At 37.0% G+C, this 18,355-nt stretch overlaps 3 protein-coding genes across 3 annotated transcripts in view; 1 reads left to right on the top strand and 2 right to left on the bottom strand.

Moving 5' to 3' along the window:
• LOC107088252 (zona pellucida sperm-binding protein 4-like) overlaps positions 1 to 432 on the top strand; it is a 4,874-nt gene extending 4,442 nt beyond the window's left edge. Inside the window, exons 10-11 of the mRNA XM_015380300.1 lie at positions 93 to 227; positions 311 to 432. Of these exons, the coding sequence (XP_015235786.1) occupies positions 93 to 227; positions 311 to 432 (257 nt within the window). The remainder of the gene's footprint in view (positions 1 to 92; positions 228 to 310) is intronic.
• A 2,404-nt stretch (positions 433 to 2,836) lies between these two features.
• Positions 2,837 to 6,516, bottom strand: rrp7a (ribosomal RNA processing 7 homolog A). The gene is made up of 7 exons (XM_015380366.1): positions 6,435 to 6,516; positions 6,138 to 6,280; positions 5,901 to 6,026; positions 5,690 to 5,813; positions 4,490 to 4,587; positions 4,203 to 4,410; positions 2,837 to 4,104 (listed from the first exon to the last, which is right to left on the bottom strand). The coding sequence occupies exons 1-7, from the start codon at positions 6,496 to 6,498 to the stop codon at positions 4,019 to 4,021; spliced, it is 849 nt and encodes a 282-aa protein (XP_015235852.1). The 5' UTR covers positions 6,499 to 6,516; the 3' UTR covers positions 2,837 to 4,018.
• A 518-nt stretch (positions 6,517 to 7,034) lies between these two features.
• poldip3 (polymerase (DNA-directed), delta interacting protein 3) lies at positions 7,035 to 14,804 on the bottom strand. The gene is made up of 10 exons (XM_015381134.1): positions 14,721 to 14,804; positions 12,869 to 12,969; positions 12,348 to 12,793; positions 12,220 to 12,264; positions 12,054 to 12,131; positions 11,744 to 11,965; positions 11,043 to 11,120; positions 10,812 to 10,941; positions 10,638 to 10,704; positions 7,035 to 8,401 (listed from the first exon to the last, which is right to left on the bottom strand). Exons 1-10 carry the CDS (start codon positions 14,786 to 14,788, stop codon positions 8,185 to 8,187), a joined length of 1,452 nt encoding a protein of 483 aa, XP_015236620.1. The 5' UTR covers positions 14,789 to 14,804; the 3' UTR covers positions 7,035 to 8,184.
• Between the last annotated feature and the right edge of the window lie 3,551 nt (positions 14,805 to 18,355).

Here is an 18,355-nt window from a genome sequence, read left to right as displayed (position 1 = left end):
GTACCTTCCGGAATGATTTTTTTTTTTTTTTTCCTGGCCTTTTTTTTTTTTTTTTTTTTTTTTTGTGTTTTATTTGCATTTTGTCTCCTCAGCATCAAATCCTGAGAGACGGAGAAGACGGACCACATCTGCATCCATTCCAGGCCAGCTTGTCTCATTGGGGCCCCTTCAATTGGTCGAAAATGACCCCGAACAGGATGATGTGCAGTTTAAAAAACTGAGCAAGGGTAAACCTTCGGTCAAATTGTCAGAAAACTTGCTAATTATTTTTTTGTGCTTATAAATATTTTTTGTTTTCCCTCTTCCTTAGCAATCAGAGGGATGGTGTATGTTCTCTGTGGGGTCGGTGCTCTCCTGCTGGTGATTCTGCTCTTTGCTCTTCGGTCAAACAGCCAAAGATGTAAGAGGGGGAAAATCACAAGCTCACTTTAAATAATCTAAGTAAATCGTTTTTTGCCTTGTAGCTAAGACAATAGCTGTATATTATGTTGATCATCCAGAATTTTATCTTTCAGAAAAAACTAACTGGAAGGTTAGAGTGAATGGGGGGAAAATAGAACATAAATGGTGTTAGATTTCTTTTAGTTTTTTTGTCGACAGATATATTTGCTCCTATTACTGTTTTGAATGATTCAGGAGCAGAGAAATGAACAACTGTAATTCTGAAAATAAAGTTAATTTCCATTCTTGTTTTACGTTTGATTTTATGCAGGGGCCTTCCACATTTCTTCCCACTTAAAATGCGTGAAGTCTGCATTTTTCTAAGTGTTTAGGTTTAGTTCCTGAAGGGCTCCTGTGATGCAGTGGGTTGGACACCGCAAGAATATTTATTGCATCTAGCGGGTTTACCAAGCTGGTCATCAACTTAAAAGATAAACCCAGACAGAGCCAGTTTACGATCTAGAATCATGTAGGATTTAACAAAAGGAAGAACACAAAAGAGAAGATATACAGCATCTCACTTCAGGGTAACAAATGTTTATTTAGTTGAAACGTTTTGCACAGATTTATGCTATGGTGGCTGAGCAGCACAGCTGAGAGCAGACTTGAGGAAAATGGCATCACCACCATCAACAGGTAAAATATGTCCTCTGGGCAACAGGAGGATTTAGTTTCCAAAAAAGGGAGATCTCTATAAATCAATATAAGATGTATAATATAAAAAAAGGAAAAAAACAGACTGAAACAACAAAATTGAGATTAAGAGGGGGGGAAAGCAAGAGATCAAGCTTCAGCAGAAGGATGGTCATCAGTCTTCTACCGAGAGAATCTAGAAAGCTCAAAGTCTGGATAAAGTCAATTAACTGAAATTTTTCATTTATAGTTGGGTTCAGGAACAAGCTCTAAATCCTCTTCCTATTCTGGCTCTTTCCAAAAGTGCCCCAACTCCCCATACAACTCTGTCACGAACAGCTTTGAGTTTCATTTTCCACCTCAGTGAGGATCCTGCTGCTCTGTGGTTGTCTTTAACCTCATCAGGAGATATTGGTTCCTTATTTTGTCTTTAAAGGGATGCATCTCTAGAAATATGGTCAGGGCAGCAGGTGCAGTTGTAGTCAGCATCAGAGGCCTAATGGTCCATGTGGACCAACTATGTAGCTTTACTTTTCTCTGACCCAGGAGAGTATTCCAGTATTCCAGACGGCTGTAGGCCCAACACCAGGGGGTTAACTCCAGTCCTCAACGTGTCATGGATGTTATGAGCAATGAGGCAGATTTGCTTGGACCTTTTTGCCCAAACATCTCCCATTATAATGATCCAGGAGTCATGTTAGCCCAGGTTTGGTCTGTTCAGTAAAAAAAAAATGTTAAAGGCAACTGGATGATTGAATTAATACTGATGATCCTTTAAAAAAAATAAAATAAAACTTGGTCTGAGGTTTCTTCAGATTTTAAAGGTAAAGCAGGTGAATGAACTCCGCATTCTTCAAAATGGGACAGACCATTCCCTTCTGGAGTCCAATTTTCTCACAACAGGTGAAAGCAGAACCAAAGCAGAAGCAAGAACGATGTAATTGCATACCACATCACTCTAGGAGCCTGCAAAAGATTTATATTTCTCATTTTAAAAATCCTGCCAACAGATTAAATGATCTAAGCTGTATGCCTCATTTTAGACTAGCTAAACCTACCTATATTATTTTTCAAACTTTAATAGATTTAACACACGACAAATAACATATGAAAGCTATTGTGTCATTTACCTTGGTGTACTTTGTTAGCTACATACTGTTAATAGCAAATTCATAATTTCTTGCTTATTACTTCATGTGATTTGCATATTAGTTCGCCAAAGAATGATTGTGAACTGCAGACACCTTAAAATGTGGTACAACACTGCGTTAAAGCTACTCCTATCAGCAGGTACAATCGACCTCTTATAACTGGCCTTTGGTGGTGTGATTCCATGCTTTGTGCTCAGGAAGACATGCTGCTACAATCGATAACCGAAGGTTTACATGTAGAAATACCCGGCTGTCACCAGAATAATGTCAGTTCTTTAACCTGACGATTTTCTGGTATTAAGAAGGCAGTTAAGTGATCAATATTTTTTTTATCATGCATTCTTTTAGTTGCATTGTTTTTCACCTCTCCATCAAATTCAACAGTAAATCAACTAGGTTTAATTATAACTTACATATGCTGAAAAACTCGTTTTTGTGTCTGAAAGAATTTTTCTCAAAAAGTATGTGCAAAAAATAAATTTCACAAGATTTCACAATGTATATGAGTTGGAAAAACAGCAAAAACAGTGTTCCCAATATTTACACTTGAAGCTAAAATAAGACATTCTAATCTCCCTGTAAGTATTTACCCTTTTTAGAAAAGGATTTCTTATGGTTCATCATAAAGCGTCATGGCTGTAATAACTTGAAAAATGATGCAAGACCTGAACCAATGAACTGTTTAATGTAAAAAATGCAGTTTTATTCCAAGCACCGATATTCAGTCACATGAAGTATTACATTGCTTTGAATCTATAGGGAAGCTAGAAGGTGGTGTGGAGAGAGAGCTTTGCACATCAGCCATTTGATCTTCCCAAGTGCACCTTACCTCTCAGTCAGGTCCTTACCCTAAGCTTAGATCAAGTTAATCAGGCTTCTGTAAAAAGCTGCTTGAAACTGTCTGCAATCCTTAAAAGGATAACAGTGTAAAATATGTTGCTCTCTTTAACGCATCTATTAGTCCTTTCCACATGATTCTTCAACCATGCTATGTCCTGAGTGACCAGCCAATCATGGAGTGATGTTAATGAGAAACAATGGCCTGTAGACATTGCAGGGGACCAAGTCCTCTAGTCTGAATTCTTTGTATCATAACAGCCACATCTTTATTCAGAAGCAGCATAATGCCAGGCTTCCAAAACAACTCTTTGTGACTTACAGAGCCAGAATATAATGAGGAAATGAAAGTGATGGCACCATGTCGTGACACACCAACCAGACCATGGTAGAATGGAATCTGTGCTGTGAAAATGTCTCATTTGGTTTAATCTGTTTTATTAGACGTGTTAAAATGGTCCAGTCATAGTCCAGACCTAAACCTAATCGAGAATATGTGGCAAGTAAAAAAAAAAACTGCTGTTACAAATGTTTTTCATTTGATCAGACTGAGCTTGAGCCACATTTTGAGCAGTATGAATTTTTTTGCAAACCAATGTGCAGCTAGATCGATGCGTATGCATGCAGTTTTTAGACCGTCAAATAATAAACTCTGCATTGTTTTGCTTCACATTTATGCAAAACTTTATATAATAAAAGTCTCAATAATTATGAAGGAGTTTACCTTCCAAAAACTTCAAAAGCTGTTATGAGAAAAAAAAAATGTTGGAACAAAACTTTACGTTATATCAAAACAAACACATAAACATTTACAGTTTACAAAATGCTACCCTTCCCCATGGTGTCGTTTGGAATCCGTTATTTAATAGCCATGAAACAGAAACAAACGTTAATTAATAACATAATCTTATGTTTGTGATCAGAAACAGTGAACTGAACCAAAAAGGGGCTTTTGGTCAATAAGGTTTGAACTTCCTCTGTGCTCTCATCAGAGCTATCCGCTGTTTATCCTCCTCAAACTTCTTCCTCAGTTCAGCAATATCTGGGGAAGAAAATAGATAGGGGGACATTTTTTTTTTTTTATTCCCTCTTAACTGTAGTGTGCCTTGATAGTCAAGTGTAATAAAGTGAAAAACTTACGTTCTTTCTGCGTATTCCGGTGCTGCCAGGTGTAGAAGTTCATCAACTCTTTCCTCTTATTCTTCCTGCCCTCCCTCTGCAGAGTCCTCTGGTTGGCAGCTTCGCTGTGAGGCCGAGCCTTGGTGCCTTTGTGGCCTCTTGTGACTTTCACCCAGCCCTCCTCGTCCTCCTGCTGTTTCTCAGCTTCCTGTCTCTGGCGTTCAGCCTCCTGCGACAAACAAATATTAGATTAAGTTCTTCTGAACTTATATATATATTCAGTAGGGAAAGTTGTGCTCTCTTTTTACCTCTTCTTTCCGCCTGTCGTAGTCCTGCATGAATGAGTCGACTGTCAGCTGCAGTTTGTCAGGGTGAATGAAGGACTTTGTGTACTGATGGATCCATTCTGTCATGGGGAAAAAAGCCAAACATGCATGTATCATATTTTCCCTCCATTTAAAGGGCTTATTAACAACCATCTGAATGCTTTCTAAATATTGATCAAGAGGTTCTTTTTACAGTTAAACTAACATGATAGAAGACATAGCACCTTGCCAAAGCAGTTGCACCACTCAATCTTTTTCCCGTTTTTATATTTCAATTTATTATTATTTATTTGTTGTTGTTTTTCCAGCACTAGTGTCTCATTTTTTTCGAAGGTAACAATACATAGTCCTCATATTTTTAGTAGCTGTTTTATGTCATTCTATCCATCTTTCTAGGAACTGAGAACAGCTTGATGTTATCACCACTGTGTTGATTTGCAGTGTTAGCATTTATCCTGTGGTTTACTGTATATAGATCTTACCATGTTGGTCAAAAAATGCACTGTTGTCCTCTGTTTAAACATAATTTAGTGCTTTTTTGCAATGACTAGAAAAATAGAAAATTAACTTTATTAATCTCACAATGGAGAAATGAATTCTCTGCATTTAACCCATCCCCTTTGGGGAGCAGTGGGCTGCCATTGTGCAGTGCCCGGGATGCAGTGTGGGGTTAAGGGTATTGATCAGAGACCCAGAGTGCATGCTGTGGGAAACGAACCAGGTACTTGCAACCTTCTCAGAGCACAAGCGTACACCTCTAACCACTAAGACAACCCTCCGCAATAAAGAACTATTAGTATTCCCTACAGCACATTAACCATCTCAGCTGTAGATCTCTGCTGCTAGATTGGATTTACTAGAGGGCCTTTTGGCATCTTCTGTTTCAATTCTCTCTTCGTACAGTGCATTTAGGTAGATGGCCATCTGACATTTCTGTTGTGTTCCTTCGTTTTTTTTTTTTTCCCTCTAATGCTCTCCTACAACCTTTGCAGTCTTCACAAAATAAATCTGGATTAACACTGAGATCATAGTACAGATAAATGGCTTTGGAAATTAAATTACCAGATAATTTAATTTAAAGTTAGATTTTTTTATTATTATATTTGTTGGTATTTTTATATTTGTTTGTGATGTAAATTCTGGGGAGGGGGAAGTCAAAGGAGTTGAGATGTGGTGACTTACTTTGTATTCCTGTTTCCACTGGCCGCTGCTCTGTACTGACCACCAAAGGATCATCATGTGGGTGAGATTTAGCAGCTCCTATACTAGACGGGCTTTCAAACACAATGTAGCCAACTTTGAAACCCTGGGAGGAGTGAATTGAGATACCTTTAATTTATCTGTATTGTGTAAAAACAATCTGAATAGTCTGAAATTTGCAACGCAAGCTGACCTGTTTGCTAACTGGTCTGAAGATTTTGGAAAGTTTGGGTCCGGAATCCTCAGAGGAGCCAGGGTGATCCCTCAGCTCTACTGAAGTAATGCGGCCAAACCGGGAGAATAAGTCTTTGACGACACTCTAAAACACAAAAGAGGACAAAGACAGCCAATTTAATCAACCACTTAAAAGACCAATAAAATTAGACTTCTGATTTATGGGCCGATTTCCTATTGTGAGTTGGGATCTCACCTCTGAGCAGTATGGAGGAACGTTGAGGACAAATAAGGTCCGATCCAGCGGCCTGTAGGAACTCTTCTCGGTTCGGACTTTATGCTCCTTCACATACAGAGAGTGCTGAGCAACGCTGTCTGAGCTGAACTGTAAGGACAACACTGAAGAGAGATGGGACCAAAACATTAGCATCCGAGTGCACCAAGCTAGCAGGCTCCATAAAACAAAACATGCATAAACGAAAAGTCAAATTTTTTTTAACAGCAACCACACTACGAAGAAGATGGTGGTAACAAAAAAAGTAACGAAAAATACCTGTGAATCCTCCAGGAATAACACACGCCTTCTCTGTAGCATGTTTCTTGTTAGACGGCGCCATATTGTATGACCTCTTCAACCGGAAGCACTTGTAACGTAACTTCCGGGATTATATTTTTTTTCCCCTGGCTTTCTTTTTTTTTTTTGGTCGCATATGTGGCGCTGATTAAAAAATATATACCCCTATATGCCATAGTTTCTGTAGGGGCGTTTGTGAATATGACAAAATATAATAATAAAATTATGCATAAAAATAAACATGTTGGTGCCAAATATCTAAATCCATATTTATTAATAGCACAGCGTATTTTCTTTTCTAGATGTTTTCTCTTCTGCTGTAGGCCTACAGCTTGATTTTTTTTAATCATATTTAATTGTAATGACCGATTTTTCTTCAGTGGGAAAAACATTTCATGTTGAGGCAGAATATTACCCTCAGCAGAGTTCCTGTTTATAGCCTTATACTGAATTAAATTGTGAAAATATAGAGATAGAGATAAATATATATATCAGATATGAGCGGTTAATATGGCCATTTTGGGGGAATGTAATAAAAGTTATCATGGGACAAAAAAAAAAAAAAAAAGAATTCAAGTTGGATTTACATTTTTATGGTTATCAAGGCTCAACAGAAAACAACGCTCAACTTGTAGTAACGTTAGCAACTGTAAAAGTAATTGCTGACAGACTTCACTTATGTACAACTGTACCCCATGTCATTGGGGTACAAAGAGTTAAATTAAACATTTTTAGCATATTCTAAGAAAAGGCATTTGGGACAAATGTCCCTAATGCACCGTTTACTCTTTGACACCTGACAAAAGATTTATAGGTATTAAAAGAAGAACCCATCATAAGTGTAAACCCTTTGAATGTATTCTTAGCATATATGTTTAATTATTCATAACCATAATGCCAATAAAAAAAAAAAAAAGTTACCACTTGGACTAGATCTACAAAGCTAAATATTTAATGGCAACAATTCACAAACAGATCTGACAACCTCAACTGACAAGCCAAGAGAGCAACCTAAAAGTAATTTACAGTTGCCTGCCATAAACAGAGCATCATGTGTACTACACAAATGAAGTTTATTCTGCTCCAAAACTAAACAAGTATGAGAAACTCGTTACAACCAGAGCACTGACTTCCACACAAATTGGAAATCCATTGAAAACACGGGACTGGTCTCTTCCTGCTCCTGTTTTACATGTTTCAGGTATTTTAACAAGCAGAAATATTACTTGGATTTAACAGGTCCCAAAGTGGGGAATTGCTAAAGAAAGCTGAAATATCCTGTTCAGATAGACTGATAAACGCATTCAGATGCATGCGTGTCTTCAAATGCTGCTGAACCTTAAGAATAAATTCAGTTTTCAATTAGCATGTGGATCATTCTTTTAGATCACCCTTTTGGAAGGCGCAGATAACTGCAGAGTAAAAGCAAGCCGTGTTTTATAGAAAAAAAAAACAAAAAAAAAAAAACAGCCCTCATCCCCTTTATATGCTGATGGAAAATATCAACATTACTTCAGCTGGTCAAAACAACATCTGATTGCACACAACCTAAAATAACAAGGATGTTGATAATTTGTTAAACTTCTGTTACAAGTATTCGTCTCAATGAAATGTGTAAAAACCAGTTTCATAAGAGAAAGTGGGCTGCTAGACATCAGTGGAAACCACGGCTTAAATGTGAACACAGGTTGCTGCAACTCAGCAATGGATTCGTTTCACACATCAGCTTTTATATCTTGATGCGAAAGGCGGTATTCTGTGCGCTGGGGGGCTCGGTGGAGGAGCTGGACTGTGCGGTGGACTTGAAGAGGGCCTTCAGAATGGTCTGGGGGTCCACTTCAGGTGTGGGCTGAGTGGATGCGCGCTGACCGCTGGGACGGGAAAGAGAAGGAGGCAGACCGTCTTTCTTTGTGCTGCTGCCTGCTCCTGGGGTGTCGCTGAGTCTCCTGAGGAGCCCAAAACAAAACAAGTCAGTCTTTTTTGTACATGATAAAAGTACCAATGTTTATGTGAACTTGATGTTTTCGTGAAACAACAAATTTTATTTTTCAATTAAGAAATTACTTGAAGTAATCAGAAAATGGACTTGGGTTGAAACATCTTAAAAAACCTGATCGGTTTCTATTTGCCTTCCATTGTAAGTAACCCCAGTGACAAAATATATATCCCGTCAAATCTGTTTAGGAAAGGAAGGACATTCAGCAGAACTTTCCAAGCTAACTAGACAAACCGCCACCTAGCATTGGCCAACCAAAGTTTGGTTTCAGCCAATCATGGTAGCTTATGAAAATACCCAATATGGAATTTGCTGGGGAAAAAAAACAAAAAAAAAAAACACAAGAGGCCTCCTCTATCTAGGGAGATAACAGTTTATACATCTTGAATGCTGGAAAGCATTGCTCAGTTTGTTTTCTTGAGTTTGGTTGGATTTTTGCCATTTGACTGTTGTAATAACATTACTCGACAACAGAGATAAAAATGTTTTTTAGCTTTTAAATAAAAGTCTTTTTTTAGCTCTTGTATTTTTTTTTTAATCTATTATCTTTAATACTGTTAGAGAATTCAGCATTTCTATAGGCCATAGATCTGACAGCTGTCTACATGCAGATAGGAAGGAGTCTCAAGTTATCTATTAACAGATCCTTGAGGAACCTGGTAGAGTTAAACAGAAGCCTAAGAATGGCACCTTGTGGTACCAACCAGCAGATAGATGCTACAAACATCTCAAAGTGTGCAATTTGTCATTAGAAGTCATAAAGAATATGATACAAGTCCAAACCTGCACTTGAACTGACTGACTACCCAAACTGAAAGACCATAGAGGGGAGCATTAACAACAAAACAAACTAGGAATACATCCATGGTAACTCTGGGGGAGCTGCAGATTTTCAAAGCTCAGCATGAACACCTTTTAAAAGATTTAATCAATACAGATTTGCTAATCCCTTCCTGGGATCAAGGAATAGGTATTCCAACTCAGTTTAAAGAGGAGTTTTCAAAGCAATGTCAGTTTGGATCAATCTGATCCACATAGTTCACCAAATTCAGGTTATGTGCAACAGGACGACTGCTTTGTTAGACATCAACCAGTAGATGTCAGTATTTTATGACGCAAAGGTATACTTGGCTGCAGGTCGCTGTCCTGCAGGTTATGGAGGTTTCCCTGCTCCAGCACAGCTGATTTTAATTGAAAGCTGATTAACAGGCTTTTGCTCAACTGCAATCATCAGAATCAGCTGTGCTAAAGTAGGAAAACCTAAAACCTACAGCACAGCGGCCCTCGAGGACTGGCTTTGGGGATGCCTGCTGTAGACCTATACTCAAAAGTTAAACAGACTACACAGCTTATCTTATTCCATTAGAGTGATTGTTAAACGAAAACAAAACCGTAGGGATAAATAGGGTTAAATATGGGTGGGACTGCATCATCCAAATGAGGTGACCTTCTTATGGGTTCAGGTTAATCTATGTTTTCTTGGATTTAAGCTAATTTAATCCAATCACAAAATTCAGAAAAACCCAAACTCAAGGTTTGATCTAGTTCTGTAACAAGATTTGATTACCTTAAATAATCCAAATATGTAAGACATTTTTCCTATAAAATAAAATGTGTAAAATAATCAAATATTCTTTTACTATTTGATCCAATTCATTATCTAAAATCTAAACAGATTACTTTTGAGAAAATGGGCACAGCTAAAATCAGATTAAACCAATAGAGAATAGTCACATGGAACTAGGCTATTTATTCTAAAGGAAATACATAAAAAGCACCATCAAAGATTATTGGGGGTATCCTAACAACAGTCTCTTCTCTTCAGCATCTTCTCTTCAGGGGGGAGAAGGAAGCTGTTCAGACTGATGGCAGGTTGGATGGAGCTATATATTCTGGAGGATCCTGACAACTTGTTGCAGAATAATGAATCCAAGCTTAAAACCAGAGAAAATTCTCTGTTGCTATTAGAAAAACACCCCAAAAGCCTTGCATCTTCACTTATACTGTTTAACCTTATGGGCTAAAAGCTTATTTAAAGACAATATGGAAAACCATTTTCATTAATGATGCACTACTTTAAGTGGGTCCAACTAAAAAAAAAATCCTCTTCTGTCAACAGAAACTAGAGCTCTTAAAAACAAAAACAAAGCAGAGAAAGATGAATCCTAATCAAGGGCATGACTCACAGTAGAATCGGCTGATCAGAAGTGATGACGTTTCCCTGGATGTGAAGGTTACACTTCATGGGTTGGCCTGAGAGGGGACAGGAAGAGACAAAGGAAATTGATCACTTAGATCAGAATGGTACAGCTAGAGTAGTTCTATCTTCAAAACATAGCATATGTATTCGTGGCACTCACCATCCAAGCAGCGATGGTTGTACCTCCTGTATGCGTTGATTGCGTCCTCTTTACGGACAAACACCACCTCAGCTACGCCCTGCTTCACCAGGCGTGCTCGCTTTAAAGCGCCGCACACACAGAACAGTTCCTTTGAACAAACAGGCAGCACAACCACACCCCGGTTTAGTTGGTTCACAGCATGAAGCACGTCACAGAGGAGATAGAAGTCAAACAGAACCATCTACTCACCACGATGTCTTCTTCTGTAACCTTTGGATGAAGGTTGTTTACTGTGATTTTAGTCCCCTCCAATGGGCTAAAAGCAGGCTAAAAAAAAAAAGAAAAAAAATTTCAGTGTTGGCAATCAAATAATTATTCACCAACAGCTTAAATATTTGGCTTCATGCTGTTTAGTGACCTTAACAGAGGACAGTATCATGAACCAAGATCAACAGCTGATTTTAGGGAGGGTTTGTTGATTTAGCCTTGGTCAACATTAAAACGCCACTTGGATTATGAATGTGAAGCATCTCTGTTAATTAATCTGTGTGTATTCATATGAAGAGGTACAATTCAAATATAAAAATAAAACAAACTTTAAATTCTATACATATATATTTTACAAACATCTAGTCGTAAAAGGCAGAGCAAGATCATCAAAAGGTTCAATTATTTAACATGCAGAGGTTAAAGGCTCTTCCAACTATTGCATCCTAGCAGGTCTCTGCAATTAAAAGAATACTACAATGAGAAGTGCAGATGTTTTTTTTACTTCCGTCTCTGTTAATGAGTTTATTGTAGTGCTTTGTAAGGTGACCTTGAGTTTCTTGAGAGGCACCCATAAACAAAAACATATTATTATTATTATTATTATTATTATTATTAACTGAGTCATGACATTTTCAAGGTAGAGGATGAAAAAGTAAGAAAGAGTCCTTTTTAAGATGCACCTGAGGAGGAGTAGGTGTTGCAGCACTGGGTTCTGCTGAGCTCTGCTGTAGAGTCCTGGAAACCGGCTTTAAAGCTGCAGCAGAGGACCGGGCAGCAGCCGTGCTGTTGGACGGCCTGGTGGGTGCCACGGGAACAGGAGCCCGCGGGGCGGTATACGCATCATTTTTTACCACCTTGGTGATCGGTGCCGTCATGGAGAACATGGAGCCAGCTTGGCCAGTCTGTATAAAGAATGTACAGAAATATTTAGGTATACAGTTATAGTTTACATAGCACAAATGATTTGGAGGATTAATAAAACCCTCGTACCCGGGATTGTAGCATATTGTTGGCAGTTGTTATCTTTATTTGTTTGCTGGGGATGCTGTCGAGGTCATTTAAGGCAGGCTGAGAGAAAATAAACAGCAGATTTTACAGTGTTAATGAGCACTTAATCCCACGTTGTTAAATTAACAAAAGATGGAAACAGATATACCTGCGTCATTGCACGAACACCACCTAAGGTCCCAGCTGGACGTTGCTGCAAAGTGAGTCAGTCCATTTTAGAGCCTGTTTCTTCACTTCGCAATTCATGAAAGTAAGACAAACATTTTTCACACTCACCTGGATGGTCTTGGTTATTTTTAGAGGTGGCTCAGCAGCTGCTTGCGTCTGTGTTCCTCCAATGCTCCTCTTGAGGCTCAGCCTATCACGTGCATCCATTACCCGAACATTATTGCTCAGCTGTGGTGTTGTCCCGATTCTGGCATTCAGTCCTTGAACATTAGCAGTAAAAAGCCTAGCATTTGCACTGACGAGATTACTGCTGGTCTGTATTTGTATCTGTGGCACAGCTGTTTTGCTTTGCAGCTGTTGCGTTATAGCCGCCTTTAGTGTGGTCTGTGCAGGGTTGCCTAACTGACTCTGCCCCTGTTTGCGTGAGTTGATCATCTGCCGAGCGTCCTGCACACCTCCTGCCCCTGCCACTGCCCCTGCCCCTGTCCTGCCGCGGATTTTGAACCGTGCATCTTTCTGAACCAGCTTCTCTCTGGCATCCTTCACTTGAAAACCTGAGAAGAAATGGAAAAATATTTGATGACTTTAATTCTTCAACCTTTGACTTCATCGTATAGACCAGGGCGCACCTGTGCCTCCTCCCAGGCGTTGTCTTACATCACTGACACCAATTTTTTGCCTGGCATCAAAATTTTTACCGTCACCCACTCCAACACGTCCAAATATAGGCCTGAAAGAAACAAGAATCCAAATTTAATTCTGACAGGCAAAAATACCAAACTGTTTCCAACAAAGGCTTCCAGTCTTATGGGTAGATTAAGGACAGAAAGACAAAAGATTGACAAAAGATTGACAGCTTGATGAATTGAAGTATCACCAAATGGACAGATGCATGTCTAGACAGATGGATTTGATTCGACATGCATCTTAAAAACAGCTGGAAGGAGCGAAGGAGAATGGGCAGACAGATATGCAACTGTTATGGATTTATCACCATTAACATTTTACTGGTTTATTCCTTTAGACAATGACTATATGAACACATGAAGTCTAACTTCCTGAAGCTTTGGGAATCTTAGCTACTAAAGACAAAAAAAGAATGTTCCAAGAAATACTGTTTCCAACAAGTCCTTTGAGGTTAAGTTGACCTCATCTGTAATGGAGGGAGGAATAAAACCTGGCTTGTAATGGACAGATGGCTTCATGATAAACAGATGTGTTGCCTGACAGAAAAAAAATTGATGGACTGATTAAGCAAGGTATAGATGGATTTGGAATGCAGCTCCACAAGACGAAATCCCAGAAATATATTCTGCCAGGTTGAGGGACTCTTTACTATTTTTTTATGTCTGTATTAATGTTTAATTGTATTTTTAACATGGGACATTTAAGTGCAGAAAAGATAAAATAATAACAAAAACGAAAGTAGGCTATGCGATTGAATATAGCACTAAATTGGCATTACATGCTCTGCAATAAGATGGCAATTAGAGGTTTTATTGATTATATGCAGCGTTTGAGACAAAATACAACCAGTTTGATGAGTGAAGTGAAAATCTAATGAAAAAAATGTATGGTTTGATGGTTTTATGTAAATGAACTAATTCGTTAAATATATATATATATATATATATATATATATATATATATATATATATATATTTATGGACAGATAAATGAATTGCTTGAAAAACTAATGGGTTAACAAAAAAAATGTTTACTTAATTTAGAAAAACAAATTTATAGATGTAGAAAACGTGGTAAGGATTAAAAAAACCTTTTCTGCTCAACTAGTTTTAAATATATTTAATATTAAATTGATACATAATGACCCTACAATGCATAAGAGTGCGTTTATCTCTTTTTTAATTCATATAAGTACATGTACTGAGCCGATATTGCTGGCAAATGATGGGTCTGTAATAACATTCTCGAGTAACTTCTTCCTCTTATTCAGCGCCATTAGAGTATAATCCAAAAGATTGTATTATAAAAAGGTGGGTTTTGAGAATACTTTTTGTTTTGCTTCACAAATTGTACTTTAGTTTAAACATGTTGTTTAATGTTAAAGTAGCTCGCTTAATCTCAGTGTAGGGCCCTTAGCAGCCGCATTTCGTCACAGCACAAACTGATTAGAACATAAAGAACCAACATTTACGGAGCTAAACAGAAGTGGGGAAAATGGCTACAAACAGAACAACAAACGTTAATTTTAAAGTTACCGCATGTTTAATTAATGCACCCATCAAGACAATTTATTATATGCGCACAAAGTAATGCTTACTTAAAAATAAAGGCTTCGTTTCTAAAAGGGCCTATTGCTAACGGTTGCTACTTAGCCGTAGCTACTTTAGCATTCTACCACAGGTAACAATTAGAAAAAAAACAACTATGTTTAGTTGTTGTTCTTTCCAAACTTCAACAAAATGCTTAAGAAATTTCTCACTAACACAATTTAAAAGTTGGCTACAGTCTGCATACCGTTTAATCGGAGGTTTGGTGTTAATACCGCGCCGCCGAATAACTTCATCCAGAGAGACGTCTGCCATTTTCTTCCTCACTATTGCCAATGCGCATGCGCGTTTCAGCGAGCTTTTACACTGATTATGGACACCGCTTTAGACCAAAAGGGACAAAAATGAGTCTTCGTGAACTAGTTTTATTTTTCTTCAAACCTGGAAGGTTCAATTCTTTACCTGTTAAAATTAAGAATAGCTTAATTCCAAAAGTTGAAAACAATCCTCTTACTATTAGATTATCCAATTTTAGTTTGTTTTGACAAGTTATATTACCCAACATGCTTTGCGGTCCTAGCTTGATATACACACACGTTTTAACAAACTTTGCCAATTTATGTGTATTGAAGTGCATGTATTCGCAGCAGTTATGTTTCAATATTGTCAGATATAATTACAAATGCAATTAATCACCAGAATTTGTGGATTTATTTCTCCACCGTGACCGAAGATGCGGATGCAAGATGTCTAGAAGTGCTAATCGACAATTGTTTGGTTATGCCTTAAACTGATGAGTAAGGAAAATAACGATGCGGGGTGACGCCCGTATCCTCGTTCATAATACGAGAGGAATTTTTGAAAGGGCAGAGGTCTGCTTGCTGAGGTGACTTGCCTACTTTGCGAGATGCCTCGCAAGACCAGGACCTTCCCCGACCCCTAATGTTGTGAAACTTCAAATGATAATAGGAAATTTTGAGATTCTCAGCTGTAGAATCATGGTACCTGATATCATGAAATGAACTCAGTGCGCATTTAATGTTCAATCTGTATGTGTATCTTCCGTAATTAAAATAGGCATTTCTACTATTTTATATCTTATTTAAGGTTATAACTAATACAAAACACATCAGATTACTGCAATCAAATTCACTGAACAAAACCATAACAGATTATTTTCTTTTGTTAGTCTGTGGAAATGCACAAATGGAATATTACTCTGCATACAAACCAATTAAGGCAACAATCAGCAACTAGGGAACATTCTGCAAGTCTTGAGGGATCCACATTAGGCAGATATAATTATTTCTAAAAGAACATGTTTAAATTGAAATTGCTTGATACAGAGCTCATCATATCCCCATACTGTTGACAATAAATCATCACGTCAGAAAAAGGGGAGAGACCTAAAGAAGAAAGCAGAGAAGAAGGACCTAAAAGAAAAACAAATAAAATAAATGATTGTTCTAAGCGTATCTTGCAAATTTAAACTTTTTATTTTCTAGTTTTTATATTGTAAGAGATTGAAAATTCTCTATACTTACTGAATATATCAATAAATATATAATAATAATAACTAAAATTATTAAAACGAGAAAACCAACAAAAGAAAAAAAGCAATAAAAACCTACTACTTTTAAACCAACAAAATGATTGTTTTTATAAATAAGTAAAGCTTTAACACTTCAAAGCAAAGATTTCTGAAACTTACAACCACACGCTTTATAAAATTGTTCAATTTTGATCAAAGAGTTCCGCATTCATTTTTTTAAGAATAGAAGTTAATCTTTCCAGTATATGCGCAATGAATTCTCTGTTTACATTCTGTTATAGTTGGAGGTTTTAAATCTTTCCATTTTAATTAGTTTTTCTTGCCAACCAATAATATAATATGTATAATATATAATCATATGTATAATATATAATATTCCCTAAACATAATACTCCAATATTTTTGCATAAACAAGACCATTCCAAAACATGTTTATATTAACACACATTTTAATGCAGTCAAAGGGTCCTTAATAAATGTAGACAACATTTCCTAAAAAACATAATTGGATTTTGTTGAAATTAGTATTTTCTTACCAAATTACATAAAAAAAATTATATTAATGGTTTTAATTTAGGAATAATTAGTTTCAGAAAACTAAATATTTTACAGTTCATACAATTAGGCTTTATCATTTTATATCTCAGCTCTGGTGTTTTACATTTTGTAAGTCAGATGCGAATATAACAGAATTAATTCTAATTGAAAAGGGAAGAACTGAATAATCCTCCAAAATTATAGACTAGTTTCCATTATCATAATAGAACTGAATTACACCATTTTGCTTTAGTATTGGGATGTTGTTACTGTTCCTATAGACATTAACAGACAGAATAACTCAGTTTGCCAGATCTGTTGTGATCAATAGATTAATCAAACTAACTGGGAGACTATCTTGTTTTTTAGTGTTTTTTGAAAAAGTTCAAGATAAATGGAAGACTGGTTGCAGGGTAAAGGTGAGAAGTTATTGGTATCAGAGCCCATTTTCGTGTTTTTCTAACTTTGAGGGGAGTGGAGACATTTTTAGTTGTGGGGAGGAGAAGTGAACATTAGTACATTTTAAATCAATTTTATCTGATTTAAGCTTCATCCCATTGTTTTTCATCTCTTAATGTGTATTTAGGGTAACTTGAGCTGTTATTTTTTTTTATGCTGTCCTGCAGAAAAAGGAAAGAGATAAAAAATTCAAGCTTGTCTTGTGGCTCAACTTACCCAATCTGGCTCAATTTACAGCCACCAAAGGGGGTAAGTTGAGCCACAAGAAAATGCATTCTATACATTAACATGTATAGAATGCATTTTTTGTAGTCATAGATAAATTAGCTGATATAATCAAAATAATAATAATAATCTGACAGGCAAAAAACAGCAAAAACAGTTTTATTGTAGTAATTCACCGCCTCTGGAACTTGCAGTTCTCTTCTTAACCAGAAGGTGGCAGCTGTGATACTATCATAGAATGTCCTACTTTGACATTTTAAAGTTAGTATATTTACCAAAAACTTGGAACAAAGATATAGGGAAAAATATTTACAATTATATAATACAAATAAATAGGATTAATACAGAATTATTGATTTTTTTTTTACTGATTAGGTTTTAGGTTTTATAGGGGGAAATTAGTCTCTGAGGTCATCTAGAACCGGTATCCCCGGCAGCGGGCTTCGAGGACCGAGGTTGTAGATGCCTGATCTAAAAGTCTTATATGCAATTCATTAAAGAACGCATACTCAACCCATTTAATGTTTATATTATGTAGAACCATAAAAAAATATTTTAACATTACCTATATGTAGTTATGTGCATAACCTTAGCAGCAAAGTTCATGATAAATGGAAGATTGGATGCAGGGTAAAGGGTAGAAGTTTTGGTCATCAGAGCTCATTTTATGGATGTCTTCAGGGATTTATTTGAAAATTATAGATGTTATGCTCGTTCAGTATCCCGTTGGTTTATTATGAAGCACATATATTAATTGCAAAGTGTTTTTGGCCCCTATGAGTTTTTGGTCACCCCTCATTGCACATTAGTTCCTGCCTGGCAACCCTTATGAAGAGTTTCTGGAACCGCAACTGAAAGGTTGGTTCAGCTGGTACTTTATTCACTGGCTCATAGTACACCTGTTCTGTTTATATTAGATTTTATTTTCTCAACATTGTAACCGTATTTAGTCTACACTAAAGGGAAGCAAGGCTTGTTTACATTAATTTGTCAAATAGTCCATTATATTAGCGACGTCACGAATTAGTCCGAATTATGGATATCGAAGTATGTTAGTCCGGATCCAACCTGATTAAAAACATTTATAAATTACCGCATGTTGTCCGACG

Source organism: Cyprinodon variegatus, unplaced genomic scaffold (assembly GCF_000732505.1).
Source record: "Cyprinodon variegatus isolate N-32 unplaced genomic scaffold, C_variegatus-1.0 Scaffold11, whole genome shotgun sequence".
NCBI classification, from domain to species: Eukaryota; Metazoa; Chordata; class Actinopteri; order Cyprinodontiformes; family Cyprinodontidae; genus Cyprinodon; species Cyprinodon variegatus.
This window is presented reverse-complemented; position numbering and strand designations above follow the sequence as displayed.